Source organism: Micromys minutus, assembly GCF_963924665.1.
Source record: "Micromys minutus genome assembly, chromosome: 16".
NCBI classification, from domain to species: Eukaryota; Metazoa; Chordata; class Mammalia; order Rodentia; family Muridae; genus Micromys; species Micromys minutus.
The window spans coordinates 47655445-47671131 of record NC_137985.1 but is presented as its reverse complement, the minus strand read 5'-3'; the positions used below and the strand labels follow the sequence as shown (position 1 = coordinate 47671131).

At 55.6% G+C, this 15687-nt stretch overlaps 1 protein-coding gene across 1 annotated transcript in view; it reads right to left on the bottom strand.

Annotated features, from left to right (window-relative positions):
- Nucleotides 1-242: 242 nt before the first annotated feature.
- The window catches only part of CSPG4 (chondroitin sulfate proteoglycan 4), a 33724-nt gene continuing 18279 nt past the window's right edge, over nt 243-15687 (bottom strand). The window contains exons 3-10 of the mRNA XM_080929808.1: nt 11084-14629; nt 9464-9946; nt 9057-9233; nt 7419-7617; nt 7167-7301; nt 6896-7062; nt 3379-3562; nt 243-3088 (exon numbers count right to left, since the gene is read on the bottom strand). Of these exons, the coding sequence (XP_080785934.1) occupies nt 1254-3088; nt 3379-3562; nt 6896-7062; nt 7167-7301; nt 7419-7617; nt 9057-9233; nt 9464-9946; nt 11084-14629 (6726 nt within the window). The 3' untranslated portion in view covers nt 243-1253. The remainder of the gene's footprint in view (nt 3089-3378; nt 3563-6895; nt 7063-7166; nt 7302-7418; nt 7618-9056; nt 9234-9463; nt 9947-11083; nt 14630-15687) is intronic.

Genomic DNA, 15687 nt, shown 5'->3' with positions numbered 1-15687 from the left:
GAAGTACTTGGGTCTTGGTGACGGATAGAGGTTGTGAAAGGTTCCACATAAAAGTCTGCATGCCCAAATTCTCCCTTTATGCACTGTGTCCCAAGTGTCCCAAGCTTCCACATCTCCTCCCACCCCACCCCACCCCCATTCCCCCCACGTTTGCTTTTGCAGCCACAATGAAGGGAGGTTGGGGCGGGATAGGGCTTTGGAGGCCAAAACCCAGGCTAAGGAGTCTAAGGCTGGGAGCATTTATTTTTATTTTTATTTTCCCTGAAGTACCCTGTAGCATAAGGGCTTTGGTCCCATCTCAACAAACAGCCCATCTGCCAGTACAGGCACGAGCAGAGGACTTTGGGAATGCCCCAGGAGGTGGAAATTCAAGAGCTTGTCCAGATCTGTCTATCCCCACCCCCATGGAGCTAGGCCACACGGCCTGCCCCAGGGGAGCGAAGCTGCCAAGGTTAAGAGCCCTATGCACAGTCAAACACAAACAGTGCACAGCTGTCCGGAGCCTCTGAAGCACCATTCACCAAGGCTCCCTGGAGTCAAGTGCCCCCTGCTCCCCAGTCTTGGGAAGAGCATGGCAACCAAAGGGGCCTTCAACACTCCCAGTCCAAGAAGGTTGCTCTCCAATGCTTCGACGCTCTACCACAGGGCCCTGTGGGTGAAATGGCTTCAGACCTTTGTCCGTTGCATATACTCCAGGGTTTTGTTAGGCCTGGCTAGCCCAGCACCATGTTAAATAGCTTTCTTGCCTTAAATTAACCAACCCCAGAGCAATCCCACCCATCTCGCACCTTGAATATATTAATCTATTGCCTAACATTCCTCCCTGTTCAGCTTCAGGAAAACACCAGAGAGGGAGAGTTTGTTCTTCAGAGACAACAAATGGCCAGAGCTGGGGTAGAAAGCCCAGGGGTGCTCTCTTCTCCTGACCTTGGCAGTCTGAGTCAGATATGACTTATCTAAGGTCACAGTCCCAGGACTCAGAGTTGTGATCCATCTAGGATGTTCTTCTGTTTTCTGCAGTGAGCTAACTTTAGCTGCCCTCTCACCTTGGCCCCTGTGGCTCGCTAGGTCTAAGTGAGCTGAGGAAGGTTCCAACTCTTGACTCGGCTCACTCTAGGATCTCTAGACTGTTTCCCAGCTCCCTCCACATCCGGCATCTCAAGGTCTCTTTGGCTCTGGAGATCCTCAGGCCAGACCAGGGTACAGAAGCAGTAGGCTTAGAGGGTGGGCAGCATCTGGGCACAGGACAGGTCTCACACCCAGTACTGGCCATTCCTGAGTGCAGGATTGGGTGTCCGGCAAAACTGTAATAGCTCTGGGTCAGGCTGGCCTCCTGGTGGGGGCCCCTGGCCAGGCACAGTTGTGAGTGGGATGGCTTGGCCTGGCTCTACCTTTCGAAAAGTCTCTGTGTCACCAGCTAGGCCATTGCGGGGCTTGGCGGTCAACACCTGGACATCATGCTTGCCTGTCTTATTGCGTTTGCGGAGGTAGAAGAGCAGAGGCAAGATGAGGGCCAGGAGCAGGAGGACCAGGCAAACCGGAATGATGACGCTGAACATGTTGGCCTCTAAGAAGCCCAAGAAACCACCTTTGGCCATGGTGGGCATGGGGCTGGATGCTGCTTGGCCTGGCTGGCCAGTGGGGGTGTTTCTTCCTGGTTTCTCTGTTTCTGTCCGAGCAGCCTCAGGGACATTGAGTAGGGCCACACTGTAGGACTTGGCTGCATGGTAAGGCTCAGTGGCAAAGTCCAGCAAAGCCACAGCAGGTGGGACACCCCTTGCCCACAGCTCCAGAGTAAGTCTGTCACCTGCTGGACCAGTGGAGCTGCTCTCTGGCTTGCCCAACTCTAGCCCCAGGCTTCCCTCTTCCAGGTCCTGCTGTGTGAAACGTTTCACAAGTTGGTTGCTCCTAGATTCTGTTCGGCCTCGGGCCACACGGACCACACGGCCATATCGGGGTCCTGCCAGGAGCCGGAAGTGGGGCATACTGCCTGTGCGGTTGGCCAGCTCACTGGCATCGAGCACAGTGGGGTCAAGGCGCAGGGTGGTACCCTGAGGCCATGGCCCACCGTCCCACACATGCAACAGAGCCTGCACTGTGACATTGACGGTAGCTGATGCATTCGCACCCCTGGCAAGAGCCAGGACTTTGAAATGATCCTGAGAGGAAGAGAAATTGGTAAAGGCAAAGACCACGTCCCCCTGGTCTACCTGCAGCTGGCTGAAGGCTGAAGCGGGCTGGCCCCCCACCAGTAGCTGCCCATACAGGGGCCCCTGAGTGAGGCGGTAAGCTACATCTGGCTCCTCACGATCCGAAATCACCTGGAGCTGCTGCCTGCTCAGTGAGGAACGTCCTAGAGCTTGGGGTACCTCCAGGGGTGCTCGCAGCTGCACCTCAATGGTGGATGGTAAGACATCCACAGCCAGGGACATAGGTATTGGGGGGCTAGCTCCATCAGACATGCTCAGCTGGAATATGCCGGCCACACTGCTCCCATTTGCCACAAAGACCAGTCGCCCTGCGTCCACATCAGCCTGTGTGAAGTGGGTCACAGGCCCAGTGTTGTCCCCAGCCAGGCTCAGGAAGCCATTGTGGGGTGCCCTCTGTACTTCATACTCAATTTCCCCTGGAGCCGAGTCTGGATCGACTACACTCAGCTGGGCTCGAGAGATGGGGGCTCGTGAGCCCCTGGTGACACGGAGGGGAACGGAGGCCTGTGGCTGAGGGGGCCGCTCATTCACGTCCCTCACAGTGATGACAAAGGCTTCAGAGGTTTGGGGTCCTGTCACAAAAGCCCCCGTTGGTCCCTGGAGGTGGGCACGGAAACGGAAGCCATCCTGCTGGGTGCCCCCACCACCGTGGGCATACACCAGCTGTCCTGCAGCCAGCTCAGATTGCAGGAAGTGGGGCCTCCTGGCATGGAGTGGCTCCTCAGACACCAGGAGCTGGCCCCGGGTGGGGAACTGTGTGATCTGGAAGAGTACATCATGCCGACTGCGCTGAGACGCTGGTACACTGGCTAGGAGGTTGGTGGCATCAAGGGCAGCCACTGTGATCTTGGCTCGCTGGCCCTCAGGGACCCAAAGACCTGGGGGATGAGACAGAGGCTATGAAGGTCCAGTCCACTGGAAGAAGAGCCATGAGTCCTCAGAAAGGAGACCTCAGGGTAAGTCTGTACCACTCCTTTAGACCAGCAGTAGCTCCAGGATGGGGCTCACGGCCCTGGGAGAACAAGGAACAAGTGTTCCCCATGCACCATCCCTATACCCGGGTCTGAGACCGAAGCCGCTACCCAGGCTCTATCCCCCTGTTTGGGCATTCTCTATTTCCCAGCATCCTCAGCCTTGCCATCCCATCATGCTAGATCACACCATTCACCTTTGTTCCTCCAGAGACGGCTGGGGCGCTGGGGACAGGCAGCATCGAAAGACACAACCACAGCCAGGGTGGCAGCCAGATCCCTGGCTGGTGATGAGGACAACAGGAGACCGATGGTATCGTGGGCTTCCCAGAAGGGGTCAGAGGACATTTCATGCTCATACAGAATAGTCCCAGCATTCACCTGGGGGGGGGGGAGACATCGTGGTTGGGTGTAACAGGTGGGCTCAGTCTGTAGAACCTGGAAGCTCCCTGTCAGGCTGGCTGGGCACCGGCACTCTCACCCTTACTCTGAGTTCCTCTGGCTGAACACAGGTCTCTCTATGGCGCCTGCTCTCTACCTCACTGGTTCAAGGGGTCACCATTAGGGAATTACACGGCCAGGAAAAGCTGGGCTCTGAAGGCAGAAGCCTGCATTTCAGCTCTAGCTTTAGCTGGGGAAACTGGTCGTTGATTCATGTTTCCATTTAGAGAGGGTCCTTCCTCCTCCGAAATGCCTCCCATCCTCCTTGCTCCCCACAGACGCTGTTTCTGTTACGTCAGCTCTCCCCCAAATAGATTTTTTTTGGATATGCAACCAAGTTAATTTTTCCTTTCATCTTACAAGAAATCACTCTTGAATTTCTTTTCTTTCTTTTTCTTGAGAGAGGGCTTCGTGTATCCTAGTCTGCCCCGGAACTTGCTAAAATGTATGTTTTATATGGTGGTGGCTGGAACCAGGGCTGCATGTGTGCTAGGCAGGCACACTTGCATCTGAGCTACATCCCCAGACCCCGGTTCATCTTTTCCGTTGGTGCTTGTCACCTCTCTTTTCGCTGCAGCAAAACTCCCCAAGAATAGTGTCCACTGTCACTGCCCATCCTCAGCCTGCTCCACTCAGGATTTTGTTCCCATGACGTCATCAATGGCACTAATGGGCCCTGTGCATTCGAGCCCCCATGACGTCATCAATGGCACTAATGGGCCCTGTGCATTCGAGCCAGAGACTGGCTTAGGTCTCACTGACTGCTGAGCATCGCTTCACACGATGAAACTTCTGGGATGTGATGCTCTGCTGGTCCTGCGCCCCCAGCATCCTGCATCCTGTGGCATGGTCTCTGCCCTACCTATTCCATGCAGTCTCAGGACCTCAAATGGCCCTTCCTGGGATCTCCAGCCCAGTTTACTCTCGCCGGAACCCCAGTCTCAAATCTCCACCTGTGTCTTGTGCTCCACAGACGTCCAATGGATGTTTTAAGCTCCCTTAGGCCCACATGTGCCCCAGTGGCTTCACCTGAGATTCCATCGCCATGACAGCAGCTCTGCTGTTGAGCGGCTCAGGGAAAGCCCCAGAGGCTTCCTCGGCTCCTTTCTCCCTCACCGCCCAGGTCCCGTCTGGGTTACTGCAAATGTTTCCTCTCTCACGCTCTGCTCAAGGGCTCTGCCCGCTGCCTCTACAGTCTGAAGACAGAGGGAGCCTCTGAAAACATAGGGTCGGTTTCCTGTTTTTCTTTTGGACAAGGGTCTCACTATGTCTCCCAGACTGGCCTTGACCTCCCAAGCTCAACTGATTCTCCTGCCTCAGCCTCCCAAGTAGCTGGTGTGTGCCACAGTGCCAGGTTCAGCATGTGAGCCTGTCTCTTGCTCAGCACTGCAACAGCTCAGTATCTGCTCACATAACACCATTGTTAGCCGGGAGACCTCACGTCGACTCCCCGTCACCTCGACTTTATGACCTACTCTTTAGGGCTGTATGTATGTTCAACACCAAGTCACATTCTTTGCTTCTGTAAAGAAACCTGTTTCCTGCACCTTCCGATCAAGACACATCCTTGTGCCTTGTCTTTGTTTTCCCATTTTAGGAGGAAAACACAAGGAAGAATTTTCCTTTCAGCACAACGGGACTTGTGCGACAGTAAAACGGAAACGGTGGGAACACTGTAAGCAAGCAATCTTGGAGCCCCAGAGTGTTTTAGAAGGCTAGTGCTATCTACACTGGGAGCCTATCTGCGTCGGAGGTGGGGTGGGGAGGGGCGTCTCCTTGGTGGTTTGCTACAAGAAAGAGCACAGGCCTTTAAAGAATTGGGTATCAGGTTTTTTTGTGAACTTTCCTGGGATTCGACAATGACAACTAATGTTAAGATATTAAGTGTAAGAGGGGACACCTTCATGGAGGCAATGGGAGGGGGAGGGGGGATGTGATTGGGAGAAGGGGATAACGTCTGAAATGTAAATGCAGAGAATAACCAATAAGAAAAGGTATTAAGTGTAATGTGTATTCAAATAAAACACATCTGTGGGCCAGATGTGTCCTAAAGGATGGAAGACTGACCGTTGTAACCTCTAGCCCGGCAGGCAGATGGTGGGAATGATGGGAAATGGAGCCCCCTCTCCCCCCAGCAGTGGTGGTGGAGGTCAGTGTGACACCTGGCTGGCTATCAGTGCTTCTGTACGAGAAGGGTCTCGATGAGAAAAAGGCAAAACTCCGGCCAGGTGTGCAGGGGTCTCCCAGGCTCTGGGGACAGTGTCCTCAGGTGAAGGGAACTCAGATAAGCAGTTAGAAGTTTAATCATGGTCTTGCTTCTTACTAGTCATGTATACTGAATAAAAATCACCTGACCTCCTATGCACTTCCTTGTCTGAAAATTAAGGTTACCTGAGCCCTGCCTTGTCCAGCCCAGCTTCTTGAAGGGCAGTGGTACTGTCAATCTACCGCCTACTGCAGCCTGGCTTCTCTCAGTGGAGGAGGGTGTCTGTGCCACGTAGCCTTTCTAGCCTTCTTGGGTGGCATTGCCAGTCTGGCCCCCTGGTGGCCATTCGCTCTTGTTCTTCGTGTTACTGGAGCATAGGGGAATGCTGGGTGGGGGAGGGGCACTCATGGCCTTGTCTTAGTCTCTCCTCCTTCCTGGTCTATGATAACAAAGTTCCCACGGTTGCCCAAGCCACTGGCAGATTTCATTGTGGGGAGGGGGAGAAAGGGGCTATGGTAGATGCCAGGGCCTGGGAGAAGAGAGAATACAAGCCTAGCAAAAGATGTGCCAGACCTGAGGAATCTTAATTGAGCCTAGTTAGAACAGCATCCTCCTCTGAGCTAGCTGCTGGGCTGCTGGGTGGGAGTTGCTTTCCCCCTGCCAGCTCTCCCGTCCCAGCACCTCTCAGGGGAGCACACGCCCTGATGGGGTGAAACTTGTGGGGCCCAGGAGGCCTCTGAGGGAAAGGAGTGCTGGAAAGAGACCTCTATTGAGAGGTGGGTCCTGCCCTTTTCAAGGGCCAGGGTAAGCCCCTTTGAGAGTTCTTGGAGCAGCACCACAGATCCAGTGGCAGGACCCGCCGTGTCTTCTTGGATCCTGCTCATGTGGAAATAATTGGGGTCATGCTGTAATTTTATAGCCTCTAGGTGGGAGCACCAAGTTCGATGTCTGCTCTCGGGAGCCCGTCCTCCACCATGGCCCAGAGGAACTGCTCACAGCGCTTAGACCCTGAGGCCACCTGAGGTAAGGATGGGGTCTGTGCAGTGGCTGAGGAGCGAGCCCCTTACCTCAGCCTGCGTGAAGTTCACCAAGGCCTCCTCTGCACCTCCTTGCTGGGCATGAAGGAGTCGACCGAGCTGGGGGCCTCTTACCACCCGGTAGAGCAGGTGATGGGGGTCGGTGCCTGTGCTGGAGCTGGCACTCAGGCTCTGGCTGCTGAGTGGTTGCACAGACTCTGTAAAAGCAGAAAGAACCTCTTAGCTTTTTGACAGGAGCCAAGGCAAGGATCCTGCGCCCCCATCCTCAATTCCACCTCAGCTGCTCAGCATGCAGACTTACCTGGACAGACAGTCAACTTCCGGCTGCCCTCCAAGGAGAGGAGTATCTGCTTCTGGGCCACCACTCGGAAGAAATGACCACGAGAAGTGTGCGCGCCATCAGAGAGGTCGAAGTGGAAGCCTCCTTCCAGGGCTCCTGCGCACAAGGTGGAGCTGGATCTTACTGGCCCGAGTTAGCTCCCTCCCCTCATGGTACCCCCACCCCGGGGCGGGGGCGGGGGGGCTGAAGAACCCACTCAGCATCAGCACCCACCTCTGTGTGAGAACAGCACAAGCCCGCTGTCCAGCTGGGCTTGTGTGAAGCGGTGGACCTCGGTGTCTGGAGCCACCCTCAGGGTTATCCGTCCATTGCTGGGCTGCTCGATGGTGTAGACCAAGTCTTCCGGCCCGGAATCATTGTCTGTCCCCCTGAGGGCCTCAGGGGGAATGGGCACAATGGCCCCCTCCCAGATCTGGGGACACAGACCTGTGAAAGTTCTGTCCACATTGTTCCCATCCCATCTCCTTCTTTCCTCCTGGCCGGGGAACTGTCACCAGGCCTCCATCCTTCTCTGCTCAGCTGTCATGGCCGCCTGTGCCATTCTGGACCCCACTGTGGAAAGGGCCTTCGATCTCATTCTCCTTTGCGGTCACGCATATTCCTTCTCCACCTGGCCTAATCTTAATTGTACCTCAAAGCCAGACCTCAACCCTCCTGCCTAGAAATGCTCCTGTTCGACCCTTACTGAGTTCTTACTTCACAGAGATCCTCATCCCTGACCAAAGGAGCTGCTGTGTCTCACTGGTGGGCAAGGATCTACCTTCCCTCCTGCTATGGCATATACCACTTGGCAGGGGTGGGCACAGGACAGAGGTAGTGGTGTTTGGCCAGCACTGGACACTCAGAAAGAGGCTCTCCTGCCAACCGGAGGTCGGGAGGGAGATGGAGACCGGAGAGGAGAGCTGAATTTCCTTCTCAGCTAGGAACCTACCCATGCAGAGTGCAGGGGAGGCCCCATAGGCTACCCACCCACGCAGGGCAAGGTCCTCTTCCGGAGCCCTGTTCCATGTGGCACAGGGCCAGTCACTGGGGCCATTCTGGGTAGGAGGCTCTCATATCAGAAAACATCCTTCAAATACTCATGAGCTTCGCCCTCCCAGAGTCCTAGAGTAAGTTGAGACAGCAGAGTTGGGCTCCAGGGGACTAACATGGGTGGATATCGCCACCTACTGGCCAACCTATCACATGTCATTTCCAACCTGTGATCCTAGGCAATCCTTAGTTACCTAAAGACAAGACTATACCACCGCTCCATAGGTAACTACAAAAGACTCCATGCTAGAAGCAGCCCTCACGTTACCCTTCTACCAAAGCTACCCCTGATGGTGGTCTAGACCCTAGAGACTGTCATCCGAAACTTAGTCCAACCTCTGTGGGCCTATCAATCTATATCCTTTCTGTTCCATTGAACTCTGTCCCCGCCCGGGCCTCAGCCTCCATTTCTGCAGAACAGGGTGACATTGCTCTGCAGTCTATAGGGACAGAAACTTGGGGAGCCTTGTTGCGATCTTTATTTCTGTGACACCTGAGCTCCCAACCTGCAGGGCTTATAGTAAGTTTCTTTAGGTATTTTGGGCCTGAGACATGAGGAAAAAACCTTTTTGCTACAGGTGGGTTTAGGGACTCCCAGGGGCAAGGATGGTCTTTCTTAAACAAGACTGCCCACTGTATTTATAAGTGCCCAGTAACAAGACTTCACAACTGTGTTCTGTTTTCAGCACAGTAACACATCTCTCCTTCCAATAGCCACGTATGTGGTAGTGAACCCATTTCACAGAGGATGAAACTGAGCCTGAGAACAGGGGAGAAGTAAGGGATTCTAGAGATGTGGTAGGCCCAGAGTGAACTCACCTGCAGGCCTGTGTTTGTGGTGATGACAGGGCGTTGGTCATTCACAGGGAGGATGGTGATGGTGAAGGCCATGGGCTGGCTCTGGCGTTCCATCTCTGAGGCATTAGCTAGCAGGACGAAGCTGTCTGTCTGCGTCTCGCTTCCATCATGCACGTAGCGGATCCGCTGCTCTTCCACCTATTAGGAGACCCAGAATTGGTTGTCAGTCTTCAGCGAGTCTGAGACTCAGCAGGGATCTTGGGACCAACACCCTTAATGTCCCGTTGCTAGGTACAGAAGACCTAGTTTTAGAACCCGTTTCCACAGGTGAGAAGTGTGCATGTGCGTGTGTGGAAAAACGACACGGTTTCCGTTTCCCCAGAGGAGGGCAGAAATAAAACACAAAGCAGTGCCAGTAACTAGGGTACCTCTTTCCAGGAGAAAGTGCTGAGGCTCCCATCCTGAGGATGCTCCTCTTTCTGCAGGGCTCCGTGCCGCGGTGGCTTTAGCACCTGTAGGACAAGGCCTGGCAGTGTGGGGAAGTAAGGCCCAGTGATTTGGACCAGCGGAGGGGCCAGGGTGCGGGTGCCACCCTCAGGAACGCTGAAGTTTTGAACAACCAGGGGGATGCCTGTGGGTAACACCTCTAGCTCCACAGAGATGCCTTCGAGAGGATCACCCAGGCCCGAGGCCACATCCAGGGAGAAGGAATCACTCCAGACTCCAGGACTAGAGTGCAGGTAGAGAACCCGGCCTGAATTCACTGCCTCCTGGGAGAAGCTCTGCACAGGGTCCAGGCTGGGCGGTTCATCTGCTGAAGCGCCGTGGGACACCATCACCAGGTAGCCGGCGTTCGGGGGACTTCTCAACGAGAACGTGATGTCCGCAGGCAGCACTGCCTCCTGGACTACCTGGTCAACAGAGACGATGGGATATATGGGATTCCTCAGGCGGCAGAACCGGCTCGGTCGCCACGTGTTGCTAATGCTTTGCTTCTGCAAGTGGTTAATGCTCTTGTAGCTGACACTGTGTACCACAAGAGGGCGCTCTCACCATACCCAGCAATACAGGCTCCCAGATTCCAGGTCTTACACACTTGGCTGATTTGATTCAGCCCAAAGGAGGCTGAGTCCTCCCTCAATGCCTGATCTACACACACTCACTCACACACACACACACACACACACACACACACACACACACACACACACACACACACGTCTAAGCATCACTCTTAAATTGCACTTCTGACTCTATGCCTTTGCAGATCACCTTCTCTTAGCTTGGAATGCCATCTGCTAGTTTTTGCTGCCCATTCCTCATACTTCTCTCTTTTCTCCGCTCTCCCCCCACCCCTTCTTTTGCGCCTTGTCTGGCCTGGAACCCACTTAATAGACCGGACTGGTATTGAACTCAAAGAGCTCTGGCTGCCTCTGCCTCCCGAGGGAGGGATTAAAGGTGTGCACCACCATAGCTTGGTTCATATGCCACCTCCTCCGGTGCGGGCGCTTCCTGACACATTTAGTCATGGTCTTTCTCAAAGTCCAGACGCTCAGAACCGGAAGGGCCTCAAAACTGGCAAGGATCTGGTCGGGGTTTCACAGCAAGGCAAGTGAGCCTGCTGGTCAGTGTTGTGCAGTGAGCTCCCTGAGCTAATAAATACTGCATAGACCCACACGGTCCTGGCGTGGGGTCCAGGGAGAGAGCTGAGGACCTGTAGATCTGAGGGGCAGCACTCTTCAAAGCTCACTGCTCACGGGAACCTCCTAGGGAGTGTAAGGGAACATATATTCTTGGGCTCTGCTTTGGAGATTGTCTGGATCTGGCTGGAGTTCAGATTTTACACGATTAGCCACAGCAAGGATACATGCGTGTGTGATCTCTGGAGGTATGACACTTCACAGGTAGGTGTATGCATAACAGACTTCCTAGAAGTGTGTGGAGCTACAACACATACAGGTAAATACCGAAGCAACACCTGCGTCACCTCAGGGGCATCCCCTTCATGGAAGTACCCTCCAGCCTGGCAGCCGGGTGAACCACCTTACCTCTAGCTGGTCCCTTCTGATCTCAGCCGCTTCCCCCTGGAAGACGTAGATCTTTTTGTGCTGCACCAGCTGTAGTGGGGCCAGGGGGCCCTCTAGGGCAATGGTCACTCGTAGGAGGGTGTCAGTGTGTACTGGCCCCGCTGCCACAGAAAGGGCCAGGGTGTCTTGGGGGCTGAGGCTGCCGTTGTGGCTGTAGAGAATGGCCCCATCCAACAAGTCCCGTTGGGAGAAGGAGGTGACTGATTGGCCATCCCGGAGGAGCTGCCCCCAGTGAGGGCCAGCTGTTACATGGTAGTGGACCTCATTTCCGCTCCGTATATCCAGGTTGGTGTCCAGGTGGAGCACAGCTGTGTCGATGGTGCCCTGGCCTCCTTGAGGAACCACAAGACTAGAACTATTGGCTACGTGGAGATAGGGCTCCGAGGCCTGCACCTCCAGCATGGCAGTAGCCTGGTGTTGGCCATCAGACACCTGGAGCTGGAGCCAGCCATGGTCGGCCCCTGAGTGTACAAACAGGACTTGCTTCTTCCTGAGGTCCTCTTGGGTGAAACGGTAGATGGGTCTCGTCGGCTCCTCCATAGCCACGATGCTGCCAAAGAGGAGGTCCTTGCGGGTCAGCACCAGTTGGGCGTCACTGAAGCCTGAGTCAGCATCACTGAAGGCCACGTCATCTGTGGTCAGCAGCCGCTGTCCACCCCGGGCCACATGGAAGACACGGCTGACGGTCTGCACAGGGGCGTGATCGTTCACAGGCTGGATGGCCACTCGGAAGACACCTCGCACCTCCTCCCAGGCCATGTCACCGCTGCCTTCGCCCTGGCGTGTGGCCACAAATGGGATGTCATCCTCTATGGTCTCAGAGTCGTCATGCTGGTAGACCAGTCGGCCGTGTAGTAGGTCCTCATTAGTGAAGGATGTCACTGGGGTGGCCTTTCCCTCTGGGTCCCTCCAAGCCAACCTGCCATGGTGGGGTTGTTCCATAACCTCATAGAGATAGCTGGCACTGTTGAGACTCTTGACAAAGAGGTGGTCAGCAGACAGCACTCCCTCCCCTCCCTCGCGTACCATGAGAAGGACGTTCGTGAGGACAGGAGCATTTGGGTCACCACCGATGTGGATAGGGAACGTGTAGAGCGGGGAGAAATGTGGTGGAGATGTGACCCGGAAACGGAAGGAGTCGTCAGCTGCCTCAGAGGTCCGCATTGTGGCCCTGTAGGTCACACGACCAGCCCGCAGGTCACTCTGGCTGAAGCTCTGGCCATCCGACAGCCTTGTACCTTGGAGCAGGAGGTTTCCTCTCCTGGGGGCCTGAACCAACTCATAGTGGAAGGTATGAGGGTGCGGGCCTCCCCCCTCCTCCTCCAGGGAAGCCTCTAGGTGGGCTGGGGTGAGGGTCTCCTGATGAGGGTTCTGCGTATGCAGAGGCTCAAGCCGAAGCATCCATATTGTGGCCCTCTGGATGGTCACTGGGAAAGACAGATTGCTCAGCGTCTCCTGGCCCACCTGCACCTCCAAGGTCAGTTCCTCCACTGTGTCGTGGGCGTGGCGTTGTGGGTCAGTGCTCAGGTATCTCACTCGACCTTGCTCCACATCACGCTGGTGGAAGGCCATTGTGTCCCACCACCCGGTGCCCTCTACCCCTCCGGCCCCCTGCTTCTGCAGCTCTCCGAACTGCAAGGTGCCGGTGACTCGGAACAGCACGCTCACATCCTGTCCTACTGCGTTCGTTTCTACTGACAGGTTGGCAGGCAAGATGGCTGCGGCGGAGCCCTGGGCCAGGCGCAGCCCTGTGTTGTGGAGGATCTGTATGGCTGGGCGCACAGCCACCACCTTCAGTGTGGCCGGTGCACTGGCCTGCATCCCATCGCTGACCCGGAACGTCAGGTCCTGCGCAGGCCCACCACGGTGGACATAGACTATGTTGCCCGCCTCCAGTTCCTGACAGGAAAACTCAGTCGCTGGTTCTCCGGGCTGGTCTCGGTGTTCCACAGGGACACCAGAGGAGACGCCGAGGAGCTGGATGGTGAGACCCTCACAGGCAGAGTCCGGGTCGTAGGCCTGGAAAATCTCGGGTCCCAGAGGCTTCTGCGTGTGTTCCAGGATCACCATGAGGCTGCCGTGCGGGAAGATGATACGAGGTGGGTCGTTGACAGGGTTTACCTGGATGGGTAGGATGTAAATTTGGCCCCTCCGCAGGCAGTTGGGCACAGGTGCTCGAGCAGTCACGGACACCTCCAGCATCAGCCGGTCAGAGGTGTCTTCAGAGCCGTCGTGAACAAAGCGGGCCTTACGATTCACCACGTCCAACAGGGTAAACATCTTCCGGGTTTGGGCTCCGGGGATGTCTAGCTCCAGCTCACCGTGGCGTGCGCTCTGGCTCACGCTGAACAGCACCTGGGACTTGCGCAGCTCTGCCTCGGTCAGGTCCAGCGTGGGCTGCACGTGCCGCCACTCAAGCCAGGCTGTGCCACCCTCGGCCACCACCAGGGGGCTGATGGTGAGCAGCTGGGTGAAGTTTGCAAAGACAGCAGGCAGCCCTGGCTCAGGGATACAAGGCTCTGGCAGTTCCATGGCTGGCCAGGCTTCCGGTGCCAGGGTGGAGAAAGTTTCATATGGGCCATAGACCTCCTCTTCATACTCGTCCTCCTCAGACCTGCAGCCTGCTGTCATGTCACGGGTCAGCCAGGCATCCCGGAGGCCCTGCCTCCTGCCATTAACACTGAAGTCTTCTATGCAGCCTATCAGGGAGATATTGACAGCCCCCGGTGCCAGGCCCAGACGGTGTTCTTGGAGGTGGCGAGAGGCCTCTGTGTCCAGCCCCCCAAGGAGGAGACTGCCACGGGGCTCCAGGTAGCTGAGGACCCCACGATTGAAAGTGCGTGTAGGGTATTGGTCTACAGAGATTTCCAGCCGGTGGACATCTATGTGCACGCTGACCTCGTGGGGCTGCCCGTCAGCCACAGGCACGCTGTTACGAAGCAGCATGGTGCCTTGGCCCTTTTCAACCACAGCCCGCAAGTGGCCCTCAAATATGTCCACGTAGATAAAGTTGCCACGCTGGTCTCCCGCTTGGAAGGCCAGGGGTGCTTGCTGACTCCGAGTGGTGAGTGTGAACTCCAGGGTGCCTTCCTCCCGAGTGCTCCAGGCAGAGAAGGCAGCCAGTGAGTGGGGTCCAGAGAAGCCCAGACCCACTTCCTCACCAGCAGAGAATTCTTCAGCACAACCGTCCTGAACATCGGGGGTCAGTGGACGGAGAAGGTTGCGGCCATTGAGAATGGCTGAGTGGAGGCAGCCCCTTAGGGGTCGGCTGATTCCCTTCAAGTAAGGCAGGTCAAGGCTTCCAGAGGAGCCCACAAAGAGCCCATAGGTGACCTTGAGCTGGGATGCTCTTGGGATGGGGGCAGAGGTGTTCAACATGCCATCAACTGACAGCACAGCCCAGCTATTGGACACAGTGAGGACTACCGTGTGGGGGGCGGAGTCACTCAGCAGCGTGTCTGCTGGTGTCTGCAGCCTCAGCTCTTTTCCTCCCAGGGCGAGTCTGACCTGAAGAAAAACAGGGAGATCAGGGGTGAGAGTGGCTGACGTTTCTGTCTGCCCCACACACAGGGCTAGGGCAGGACTTTCCATGAGGTCACTCTTACCTGGGTAGAGTCGAGGCCCCAGTGTGGCTCAGAGACTGTCCCTGACCCTAGGGATTTACACAGAGCAAGGTTCTCTCCTGAAGACTTTGCATGGTCTTATCCTTCCTCTCTTCCCTTGAGTGAGCCTTGTCAGAAAACCTACTGTGGGTTCTAGAAAAATTACCCCTGGAGGAGTAATGGGGACTCTGGAATACCCTGATGTGCCCCCCTCATAGGCAAAAGTAGCTTGGCTCACTGTGAGGCTAAGAACCCAAAAAGATGGTCTGTTTTTCTTTTTAATGTTTTATCTATTGGTTTGTGTGTGTGCATGTGTGTGAGTGTGTATGGGTATTTGTACATGTAGTATGTGTACGTGCATATGTGTATGCGTGTGTGTGCATGTGTGTGCGTGTGTGTGCAGGCACATGTGAAGGTCAGAGAACAACTCTGAGGAGTCAGTTTTCTCTTGTTACTTTGTGGGTTCTGGGCACGAAGCTTAGGTCATTAGGCCCTGCACAGAGGCGCCTTTACCCACGAAGCTGTCCCTCCCTCACCGGCCCAGAGGTTCTGGTCTTGAGAATCTAGTGGAGAGGCATCCTCCATGAGAGACAGACACCAGAACTCAGGAATCCAAGCATGGAGCATCTGAGGACCCTACTGTGACTGTTGCCTCAGGCCCAGGCTCAAAGTAAAATTGGTCTTAACGCATGCAATAGGAACAGGAGAGGGTGGTAGGAGGTGGTATACGGCACTGTTACCACCATACTACAGGGGAGCCTAGGGGCCAGGGGGACTCCCAGTGGAGGAACTTGGGTCCAGTGAGTAGCACAGAGATACTCCCTGGGAGCAGGGATACTCCTCACACACAGATGTCAAGGAGAGGGGGCTGGTCAGGCATGGGGAAGAGAGAGAAAGGCGGGCAATAGGGGAGAGCAGAGGTGAGGAAAGCCTGTTAGTCAGATACTGTGAGGAGGTGGGCCC